The sequence below is a fragment of the Pleurodeles waltl genome, chromosome 5 (genome assembly GCF_031143425.1).
Source record: "Pleurodeles waltl isolate 20211129_DDA chromosome 5, aPleWal1.hap1.20221129, whole genome shotgun sequence".
NCBI classification, from domain to species: Eukaryota; Metazoa; Chordata; class Amphibia; order Caudata; family Salamandridae; genus Pleurodeles; species Pleurodeles waltl.
This window is the reverse complement of record NC_090444.1, coordinates 634,695,530-634,707,580: the sequence shown is the minus strand read 5'-3', so window position 1 is coordinate 634,707,580 and position 12,051 is coordinate 634,695,530. Positions and strand designations below refer to the sequence as shown.

General features: G+C 43.3%; 1 protein-coding gene across 2 annotated transcripts in view; it reads left to right on the top strand.

Moving 5' to 3' along the window:
- Positions 1 to 12,051, top strand: part of LOC138295892 (interleukin-20 receptor subunit alpha-like) — a 214,322-nt gene that overhangs the window by 135,755 nt on the left and 66,516 nt on the right. For both annotated transcript variants that reach the window (XM_069234502.1, XM_069234503.1), the window contains exons 4-5: positions 6,259 to 6,428; positions 10,544 to 10,688. In XM_069234502.1, the coding sequence (XP_069090603.1) occupies positions 6,259 to 6,428; positions 10,544 to 10,688 (315 nt within the window). The remainder of the gene's footprint in view (positions 1 to 6,258; positions 6,429 to 10,543; positions 10,689 to 12,051) is intronic.

The following is a 12,051-nucleotide window of genomic DNA, read 5'->3' as shown; positions in this document are numbered from 1 at the left end:
GGGGGGTTTTGTAGGGCACCGGGGGGGACACAAGCCCACACAGAAATTTCACCCTCAGCAGCGCGGGGGCGGCCGGGTGCAGTGTAGAAACAGGCGTCGGGTTCGCAATGTTAGTCTATGAGAGATCTCGGGATCTCTTCAGCGCTGCAGGCAGGCAAGGGGGGGGTTCCTCGGGGAAACCTCCACTTGGGCAAGGGAGAGGGACTCCTGGGGGTCACTTCTGCAGTGAAAGTCCGGTCCTTCAGGTCCTGGGGGCTGCGGGTGCAGGGTCTTTTCCAGGCGTCGGGACTTAGGTTTCAGAGAGTCGCGGTCAGGGGAAGCCTCGGGATTCCCTCTGCAGGCGGCGCTGTGGGGGCTCAGGGGGGACAGGTTTTGGTACTCACAGTCGTAGAGTAGTCCGGGGGTCCTCCCTGAGGTGTTGGTTCTCCACCAGCCGAGTCGGGGTCGCCGGGTGCAGTGTTGCAAGTCTCACGCTTCTTGCGGGGAGTTGCAGGGTTCTTTAAAGCTGCTTCTTGAAACAAAGTTGCAGTCTTTTTGGAGCAGGTCCGCTGTCCTCGGGAGTTTCTTATCGTCGTCGAAGCAGGGCAGTCCTCAGAGGATGCAGAGGTCGCTGGTCCCTTTGGAAAGCGTCGCTGGAGCAGAGTTCTTTGGAAGGCAGGAGACAGGCCGGTGAGTTTCTGGAGCCAAGGCAGTTGTCGTCTTCTGGTCTTCCTCTGCAGGGGTTTTCAGCTGGGCAGTCCTTCTTCTTGTTGTTGCAGGAATCTAATTTTCTAGGGTTCAGGGTAGCCCTTAAATACTAAATTTAAGGGCGTGTTTAGGTCTGGGGGGTTAGTAGCCAATGGCTACTAGCCCTGAGGGTGGGTACACCCTCTTTGTGCCCCCTCCCAAGGGGAGGGGGTCACAATCCTAACCCTATTGGGGGAATCCTCCATCTGCAAGATGGAGGATTTCTAAAAGTTAGAGTTACTTCAGCTCAGGACGCCTTAGGGGCTGTCCTGACTGGCCAGTGACTCCTCCTTGTTTTTCTCATTATTTTCTCCGGCCTTGCCGCCAAAAGTGGGGCCTGGCCGGAGGGGGCGGGCAACTCCACTAGCTGGAGTGTCCTGCTGGGTTGGCACAAAGGAGGTGAACCTTTGAGGCTCACCGCCAGGTGTGACAATTCCTGCCTGGGGGAGGTGTTAGCATCTCCACCCAGTGCAGGCTTTGTTACTGGCCTCAGAGTGACAAAGGCACTCTCCCCATGGGGCCAGCAACATGTCTCGGTTTGTGGCAGGCTGCTAAAACTAGTCAGCCTACACAGATAGTCGGTTAAGTTTCAGGGGGCACCTCTAAGGTGCCCTCTGGGGTGTATTTTACAATAAAATGTACACTGGCATCAGTGTGCATTTATTGTGCTGAGAAGTTTGATACCAAACTTCCCAGTTTTCAGTGTAGCCATTATGGTGCTGTGGAGTTCGTGTTTGACAGACTCCCAGACCATATACTCTTATGGCTACCCTGCACTTACAATGTCTAAGGTTTTGTTTAGACACTGTAGGGGTACCATGCTCATGCACTGGTACCCTCACCTATGGTATAGTGCACCCTGCCTTAGGGCTGTAAGGCCTGCTAGAGGGGTGTCTTACCTATACTGCATAGGCAGTGAGAGGCTGGCATGGCACCCTGAGGGGAGTGCCATGTCGACTTACTCGTTTTGTCCTCACTAGCACACACAAGCTGGCAAGCAGTGTGTCTGTGCTGAGTGAGAGGTCTCCAGGGTGGCATAAGACATGCTGCAGCCCTTAGAGACCTTCCTTGGCATCAGGGCCCTTGGTACTAGAAGTACCAGTTACAAGGGACTTATCTGGATGCCAGGGTCTGCCAATTGTGGATACAAAAGTACAGGTTAGGGAAAGAACACTGGTGCTGGGGCCTGGTTAGCAGGCCTCAGCACACTTTCAATTGTAAACATAGCATCAGCAAAGGCAAAAAGTCAGGGGGCAACCATGCCAAGGAGGCATTTCCTTACACATATGTTTTAGAACAGGCTTTGGCTTGAAACCACAACTTACCTTCAAATATACCTCTACAATTCATATCTGGAGCACTCAGCCTTTACCTTTTTAACATGCAGGATTTCTTTCACTCCAAACAGTAGTGATGTGTAAATGGTGCACCCTGTAACGTTTAAAATGCACAATTACACTTGTCTCCTTGGCTAACAGTGTTTTCATGCTATTGACACACACATGTACACTCAGTAACTGTATGTAAACTCGGTAACTCTATGATATAATGACTTAGGTGTTATCACTGATGTCATCATTTGAGATGTCTTCAGTGTCACCAATGATGTCATTTAACATGTCATGAGTGATGTAATATGTGACATCATTAGTAGTACATGTAGATGGATGCAAGTTATTGTTAGCTGAGTAAACTACAACTTGTGAATGTTGGACTTTTTGCTTATGCAGGATCATCCCCAATCTTTTTGCCTCATGCCTCCTATTTTTTCTGACCTGTTGCTGTTGGCTTTTGAACTCTGAGCACTTCACCACTGCTAAGCAGTGTTAAAGGCATATGCTGTCTGTGTAAATTGTATGTAATTGGTTTATCCATGATTGGCATATTTGATTTACTAGTAAGTCCCTAGTACAGTACACAAGAGGTGCCCAGGGCCTGTAAATCAACTGCTACTAGTGGGCCTGCAGCACTGGTCGTGCCACCCACACAAGTAGATCTGTACTTATGTTTCAGACCTGCCACTGCAGTGTCTGTGTGTGCAGTTTTAACTGTAAATTCGACTTGGCAAGTGTACCCACTTGCCAGGCCTAAACCTTCCCTTTTCTTACATGTAAGACACCCCTAAGGTAGGCCCTAGATAGCCTCAAGGGCAGGGTGCAGTGTATGGTTAAGGTAGGACATATAGCAATGTGGTTTATATGTCCTGACAGTAAAATATTGCTAAATTTGGGTTTCACTGTTGCAAGGCCTGTCCCTCTCATAGGTTAACATGGGGGCTACCTTTAAATCTGATTAAAGTGTAGATTCCCTTTGGGAGCGGATGGACGTGTCGGGTTTGGGGTCTCTGAGCTCACAATTTAAATGAGACTTCGCTTTGAAATAGGCCTACTTCAAAGGATAAATTGGGTGTAAGAAGGGCACCCAAAACCACATACTTTAGAACACTTCTGGAAACAAGAAAAACCTCTGCCTGGAGAAGAGCTGAAGAAGAAGAGCTGCCCTGCCTGTGACTGTGCTTTGTGGGCCTATCCCGCAGTTGCTGCTTCTGCTAGAGTAAGAGGGCAAAGACTGGACTTTGTGTGCCTTCCATCTAGAGAAGAACTCTCCAAGGGCTTGATTTAGAGCTTACCTCCTGTTGTTTGAAGTCTCAGGGACAGCAAAGACTTCTCTCGGCCAGCACCTGGAGAGACTCCTGCTCTGCCCTGTGGTGCCCATCTGGTTCCTGGGACCCTGAAAGGATAAGCTGGCAGCCTAAGAGGAAGAAATCCACACACAGAACGTCGGGGAAAATATTGACGCGACTCAGATCTGCAGCTGTAAAATCGGCGCGCCGTCGGCTTCGCGGCTGAAAATCTACGCTCGCCTGCAACACGACCGAAGAATCGATGCACGGAGCTGGAGAAACGACGCACAGCATCGCTGACGGAGGCTGGTGAGATCCTATCCCGCGCTGCGTGGTTTTTGGATCATCGTTCTGCTGAATTTCTGACGCAAGCACCGCTGGGCGTGTAAAAACAACGCAAGGCCTGCCCGGACCCGAGAGTGCTGACTGGATCGACGCATCGCTCTTCTGCAGAGAGAAGATACGACGCACCCGAAATGACGAAAGGAGAAACAACGCAAGGTCTTGCTCGTGAGTGAAATTGACGAATCGCAAGTCCTTTTTGATGCACACGCACCCGTGCAGGTTTTATTTGATGCACCTAAGGTACATTTTCACGCTAACAGTGTTAGTGTGTGTTTTAAACTACATAAAGACTCTTTTTGCTTTTTAATTGATAACTTGGCTTTTGTATTGTGGATTTTTGTCATTTTGGCCCTGTTTTGTTTAGATAAATATTTTCTATTTTTCTAAACTGGTGTTGTGTCATTTTGTAGTGTTTTCATTAAGTTACTGTGTGTGTTGGTACAAATACTTTACACCTAGGACTCTGAAGTTAAGCCTACTGCTCTGCCAAGCTACAAAGGGGGTAAGCAGGGGTTAGCTGAGGGTGATTCTCTTTTACCCTGATTAGAGTGAGGGTCCTTGCTTGAACAGGGGGTAACCTGACTGGCAACCACATACCCCATTTCTAACAGTGAATATCAAGTTTTTTGGTATTTAAACATTCGTTTTTACCGTATGTCAACAACTAACTACAACATCCCTTTATCCTTGGCTGTTTAAGTGAATGTTTTTTTTTTAATGTAAGCTAAGAAATGCCCGTTAAATTTTAAATTCATTTTCAGGATACAGTTTCACTATCTTTGAGTAATGTAATCGGTGCCACACAATATTGTTCATGTTGTGGCAAGCAAATAAGACTTGACCAATCCCATTTAAACTGGCAAGTCAAAGCAACCCTGGACACCAATGGCCCAGGTATCACTAACGTTTTCTGCAGGTTAACCAATGCCCATCATGTCTGTTGGTATCTAGAAATACCCTGATTGACCAATTCAAAGGGTACTAGTCAATGCTTATTGGAAGGCCACAACCTGAAACTTACGTTGTGGAAGCTATTACAGTTTCTTTCAGACCTAAACAAGTCATAGTTTACTCACTGCTATTTTTGAAAAAGCCATGATAGATTAAGAGTCTAAGACAAAACTCCTAGACCATCCTCTGATGCTCCTTTGGAGAAGGAGGAACTTAATTGTCTTGAGGAGACTGAAGATATGGGGCCTAAGTTGTAACCGCCGTGCAGCCGCCAATGCGGCCGCACTCCCGCGGTGCCCATTTTGACATCCCCGCTGGGCCGGCGGCGGAAACCGAGTTTTCGCCCGCCGGCCCAGCTGGGATGTGGGCCGCAACATGGGAGCCAGCTCCAAATGGAGCCGGCGGTGTTGCGGCCGTGCGACAGGTGCAGTTGCACCCGTCGTGCTTTTCACTGTCTGCAGAGCAGACAGTAAAAAGCCGCATGGGGCCCTGTCAGGGGGCCCCGCGACTCTCCGTACCGCCAGCCTTTTCCTGGCGGTAAAAACCGCCAGGAAAAGGCTGGCGGTCGGGGACTCGTAATCCCCTGGGCAGCGCTACTAGCAGCGCTGCCCAGGCGAATTATCACCGCCGGGGCAAATGTGGGGGGAAACCGCCAGCCCCAGTGGTGCGACCGCGGCTCAACCGCCGCAGTCGTAATGACCTCAGAAGCACCGCCAGACTGTTGGTGGTGCTTCCGTCATTTCAGCCCTGGCGGTCCTGTACCGTCAGGGTTGAAATGACCCCCATGGTGAAACACACCAAGGACTCTGAGTCTGGGAGTTTTTTTTATACATCTGCCTGTAGAGAATATGATAGGATGCTAGCTCATGCATGTATTATGCTTCCAAAAACAAAGCAAGAGGCTGAGAGGACATTTTGTTGATGTTCTTTTTCTACTTCATTAGGAAATCCTTCAAGTCCAAGTACTAAAGAGAATATGCTCAAAGTGAGAAAAGAGATCATGTGCCAAATAAGAGGAGGGAGAAGCTTTATAAAACATTTCTGCAGTGGTGTTAAGCCAAGGAGAGATTACAAAACAATCCACACTTCAAAGTGCTTGCCCTATACTGCATGGATGTAAAACAAGATGAACACTTGAATGAAAACAGTAAAATACCAAACAAACAAAAAACAGAAAAGCACCCAAAAATAACAAAAGAAAGGACAAAAAACTGCTTCTTATGTGTATCACCAACAAAAATCAATCAAAGAGCTTATCTGAAATAATTCTTAGGGCTTGGGTTCTTCCTTGCACCCTTTCCTCTGCATTGTCAACCTCAGAGGAGAAAACAGTTACTGCAGTTGTAAGGTACGAAGATTGTACACATGTACATTTTTACGAAGCATATGACTCCTTGCATTTGTGGACCTTCTTAAACTACCACTGCTTATCCAAAAATGATTCCTCATCTGGAATTGTGTTGTATCTGATGTCACTGGGGACTGCATCGAAGACTTGCTCTAATATTGCTATGTATTAATAAGGTTCTAATGTGTTTGAATTTTTTTCTAGAAGATATGCTGTTTTCTCAATAAGGCCTAATGTCAACTATATGCCCTTTTGTTTTTTCTAGCTAAAATTGATCCTCCGATTGTCAGATTATCTTCTGGTGATAGATTCATTTCTATAAACCTTTCTCCACCAGAAAAGTGGAAGAGGAACTCAAAAGATAAATCTTTGTATCAAATTTTCCCTCTTGTAGAATTTAAAGTCTCCATACTGAACACCAAAACAAAAAGTGAGGTAAGTTCCTTTGTTGCCAAATGTATTTTAATCTCTCACTATTATTTGTCTCCAAAATTTGTGACAAATTGTATCTCATCATAAACACCTTGGGCTTTCGGGACAAGAAGTGTGACACTAGGGATAGACTGGACAACTGTGAATTAGGTAGTAATGAGCATTAATATTTGCCTTGTGGTTGTCCACTAGATATTTAATGTGCATGTCTATTATCATTCCAAACTGGCTTAGAACATGTGTGGTATAATGTTTTTTGGCAGACAGGGCTTCAGACTAATCCAGCTTGGCAAGGCCATTGTCTTCTGTATGCCTTTAAAAGGGCTGACACCAAGGAGACTGTACATTTAAACTAAATCAGTTATCCTTCTTGCTTCCATGCTGGTGATATATGGTCCAGTGATTGGCCCTACTATTGATTAGCCGCCGAGTTTTATTATAATGCATTTGCCTGCTGTAGTTAATAAAGATAGATTGTATATAAAAATGTTAAGCCAAAAGGGAAACCTTAAATCACGTGTTGCACTTGGTATGGGGGCCTATCTGTAAAAATGTGTTAGCATGAGGCAGCATATTAGTTTGAAAAGGCTAATGCAAGAAGTTGTCCAGACAAATAAAATGTTCCCAAAACAAAAAAAGGCATCAGAAGGAAAAACATAAACTAATTAGTTTGAGAGCACCATTGTTGTGCCACGTCAGATGCTAGATGCCTGCTTACTCTGTCCTCATGTCAGACCACAGCCATTTCACTACGCTTTGCTGGAGTGTGGATCTTTAGACTGCCAATGGCTAACTATTGATTTCAGATTTTGGACTACCATGCAGTATCCGTTGTCTGCAGATTCTTACTGGCCCCCAGGTGTCCTGAGCATGAGTTTGCATTGATTGCATCCATACAGCAAACCTGTTTGCTCCCTGTGCAGTTTGCTAACTCTGCTCAGGAGAGTTAAACTCTGACAGCAAAAGAGCAAGAGGCTTCACCTGCTGACTAACGTGTGCCTAAAAGAAGGCACATTGCACATATCATACTCAGTGGTCCTGGAATTTGTTTTTAAGGAAGCAGGGACAGATTGCCAGGTCCAAGAGTCAAAGGCAAAACTCAAATTCAAGTGAATTAAAATTAGAATATTGGCAGTGGATGGTAGTAGGAATATAAAGGGAATTAACTTACCACCTAAATTAATTGTCTGTGGTCTGAACTCTAGTGCCATCTAGAGGTTATTAAGACTTGAATCCATTTTGAATCAGGGATCTTCTCAACTTTGAACAAAAAGTGGCAGCAGAGTACCATTTACTGTACCATCTGTAGCAATCACACAGTACTAAGCAACCGCTACCCACCTCTAAAGTCCAGCTATCACATGGTCAAATATTGCACACATTTCTTCATAATAGAGAGGCAATAGAGATACAAAGTATACAAAAGAAGAGTCATCCAGAAAGCAATGCAAGACGAGTCCTTTCTATTGTTTTCGAAGACAACATATAGAACCAGTCATGTCAACCAGTATTGGGATACTGAGCATTGGTGCTACGATTTGAGGATATCTACCTATTTTGGAGATTTTTAGAGTACCCTAGAGATCCGGCTAATCTTGCTGATTCTGATTGACATGACTGGTTCTATAAGTCGCCTTCGATTAATGTTGCCCTGAGGAGGCCTGTGAATAGGCAAAACATGTTGGCTGCACTTGCACATTTTTTATGAAGAACATGGTTAAAAAGTCAAACATAAAGGACTGACTGGTCTTGCATTTCTTCTTTGGTGACTCTTCTTTTGTACACTTTGTATTTCTGTTGCCTCTCCATTGGGAAGAAATCCTGCAATGTTGCCATACTGAGGCACCAGGAAGGGGAGGCCGTGTGGCAGGGCATAGTTTGAGTTACGAAATTCATGTTCTCTTGAATACATTGCTGTTTTATAATCTTTTTACAGTCCCTAGATGTCATGGGGAATGCAGGAAAAACCATGCTGACTATGGTGACCTGCCTGTCTTTGGTTTCAGTATTTAGCTTATATTCAGTGTGGGTATTTGGAAACACCCAGAAATATTATTTATGTACATTGTCTAAAGCGCAGACTTTTATTAATATGATTACTCAATATTAGGCATGATATCCACATGATCTTACTGGCTTTGTATGGATTACAAATGTATGCCATTCTGAGGTGCAAAACACTGTATGGTTTAAGGTGAGAGGAACACGGAGCAAGGAAGAGAATAGAATCAATGGCTCAAGTCTATGTCCCACTTGAACTTACAGTTCAGAGGACCACTCTGTCAAGAGCACATACAAAGGTGCATGGCATAGAACCTGTCAGCAGTGGACCTGTAGATGGAGAGGCAAAGAAGCATCAGCTGCTCACCTGCCCACAAGTGCTTAGATGATGTAGAAGAGACATAGATAAAGTAGGTTTGGGAAGCTCAGGATCAAAGAGCAGAAGAGGAGAAACAGATTCGAATCTCCTGCCCAACTGCCTGCTGCATGAAGACAAAAAAGTTATGGATTTCCCGATGTAACATTCGGTTTGGTACTGTCAATTGTTTGCCAATTATTGCTTTATGTCTATTTGTATGTTTTTAACTTCAACGTTGATTCGTTCATTTCAGCGAGCCTTGAAATGCTATTGTTCCTAGGTTTCATTGACAGATTAGTTTCCATGGTCACTTATTAAGCTTCTGAAAAATGTTACACCAAAAATAGGTCCTCGTGCCTGGTTTCGAAGTATGTTGGTTCTCCCAACAAATCTAGTTACTGGCTGTGGTGTAAGAAGCGGATAAATGATGCACTGTTTGGGCACAGTGGTGATTGGAAAAGGATATTCATTTCAGAGGGATGGACCCAAAGGAGGGTTTGGTGGGCAAAACTGCACTGTGTGGGAAGTAGTCCTTGTTCATCTTAAACCCCAGCCTTTGTTACTAGTTTCGATAAGATCATCAAAAAAATTGAAATTTTGCAGGATGCAGGCTGAAATCCCTCTTATTCAAATGGCTTGTCTAAAGGTGTGCAAAATGGGTGTATTAGCTTTTGCAAACATTGTGAAGATTTTTTAAACTTTGGAAATATCTAGAGTGGAAGACTGGATTCCAAATTCCATAGGACTATATTAGGTTGGGAGAGTACGTTTTTTGTACAAATATTCCGCAGAAACCTTACGTACAGGACATTTCACTTACAAGGAGTTTCCAGGGGGACAGAGTTTCCAACTTTCTGGCGTTGTGAAGTAGGCCACCTTCAGAAAACTCGCTGGTTAGTAGATTATGACGATATACCTGCACTGCACCTCAGCAACTCAGATTGGATTGGGTGTTTTAATCTATTTTTAGAACAGAGACCTTTGGGAGAAGTGTTTTCAAAGGACTGCACCAAGACAGGAAAGCTCCTCGAAGGACTTCCCTGGAAAGAACGCTCTCTTCTGAAGACAAATGTATATTTAAACCCCATTTCCTAAGGAACTGCAGCAATGACTTTCACTCCATTCGCCAATACTCCTCCTGAATGCTACCCTTTCTGACCATTAAAGCTACTAATCCCAGAACCCTCAAACACCCTTAATATCTGTTAATGCTACCCTTTCCTGGACCTAGATACCAGTTACTTCCTCTTATTGCTACTCTTCATTGAACTTTAAAAACTTTTGCTATTCATGAATGTTACATTTCCCCAACTACTAAAAATCCTTTATCATCCCTTAACACTACCCCTACCGGAACCTAGCTATTCCTTAATGCTACCAAACACTGAACCCTACTAAACCTGTATTACCTTTTAATGCTACCCTTCCCTGAATCCTAAAATCTTCTACTTGTCTTCCGTGCCCTACTCCACCTTACTGGAGATGTTCCTCTCTATTTTAGCAGGAGGATCCTCCTTGCCCTGGCTCCCGGTATACTTACCTTTGCTCCTTAAGTTACAACATGTTTTTATTTTGTTTGCAAACAACATTTATGACACAAGATTGTCGCAGTCCCTTTTTTCCCACAATATTTTTTACTGCAAAGCTTTAGGTCTTGAAGCCTGCAGCGTTTATATAAGCATAGGTGATGCTTTTGAGTTGCATTCTATTAACAGTTGGCACTGGCACTTTAAAATACAATGTTTATTTTCCTTTCCAGTGGAACTTGTCTGGCAAAAACAGCTTCCTGAATGTAACCAAACTTGATCCAAATTCTACCTACTGTGTTACTGCGGAGAGCTATATTCCTGTACCCTCTGGAACAAGCCAGCCTTCACAAACTGTATGTGCAACAACTCTGGCAGGTAAGCAGTCAGCACCAGAACTACACAACCTGAATCTGCGTTCTTACAACAATTAACTTAGCAAAAAACCTTAACTAAAACATACCTTAAAAGAAATGCCTTAACAAATACATGCATTTACAAAGACACTTCTACAAATAAATATCAAGAACAATGTTTAAATTAATGTTAGTACCCCTAAAGCAAAACTACAACAAAGTCATTTACAACAACACTGTATTTATCATTATTCTCCTAAACATAATCGAACCCCAAACATAGCATTATCTAAAATCCTAACTCAAACTCAAACGCAAACCTCAACCCTAACTCTAATAATTAACTTTACCTTCATCTTAACTGTGACCATAATCCTTACTCAGACACGGACCGTAAGCCTAAACCATAATTCAATTTTACTATCCTTTAACATGTTGCTTTGTTAGATACTTACACCCTTTATCTATTGTTTTACCTAACCTCAAAATACATAGTTTATTAATGATTGTTGTGTCTTTGTATTAATGAAAAATAATTTTCTTTCTAACAACTCTTTTTTAGGGATTTGCCTGTTGTGAGTTTGTTGTAATGGTATTTCTTTTTCTAGGTTTCTCTGTATTAATATAACCCCACACCTCCCTCAGTCAAACACACAATATTTATATTTCATTTTGTAGCCATTCTACACATTTTAGACAAAAAAGCGAAACTTTCAAACAGTGTTTTGATTGGTGACATAAACATGAATGTAATTCTACATTTCAATAACATTGTGATAAATGTGTTAGGGATGCAGCTCCTTTATACAATAATCCTATGTGTATTTGTACTTATTTTACACCATTATTTTAAAGCCTTGAGCTATGCCATTTGTTCTAATGAAAATGTATTGCATTTAATGTATCACTTAGGTTTTCTTTGTTGCATTATTCCTCTATGAAGCTGTTTTATATATCTAAAAATAAAGAAATACAAAACAACAATAAAATCAAAATAAAATAGCACAAAAAAGACCTCTGGAAAAGGAAAGAAGAAGAGTTCCACTTAAGGAAGCAAGAACAATCTTGTATACCCACCCACTAAGAAAGAATGGGTGAGATTTTCCATTTTCCAATCAAATGAGCTGCCTCCTTGTAAACCAACAGCCTTCATGGAGTCTATGTCTGAGTGAGATATTCAAATGTGTCACTTTAAAAGCTAGGAATGCAATCTTAAAATGCAAAGCCTCATGTACAAAGTTATCTAGTACGAACTTGGTAACACAGGTGTGGGAGTCAGTGCCGCTAGTACCAACAGCAAGTGTGGCAGAAACATGTAGTACCATCTTCAGGGTTAGAGAAGTAGTCTAAGAAAGGGAGTCAGAAGAACACTGCTACATTCACTG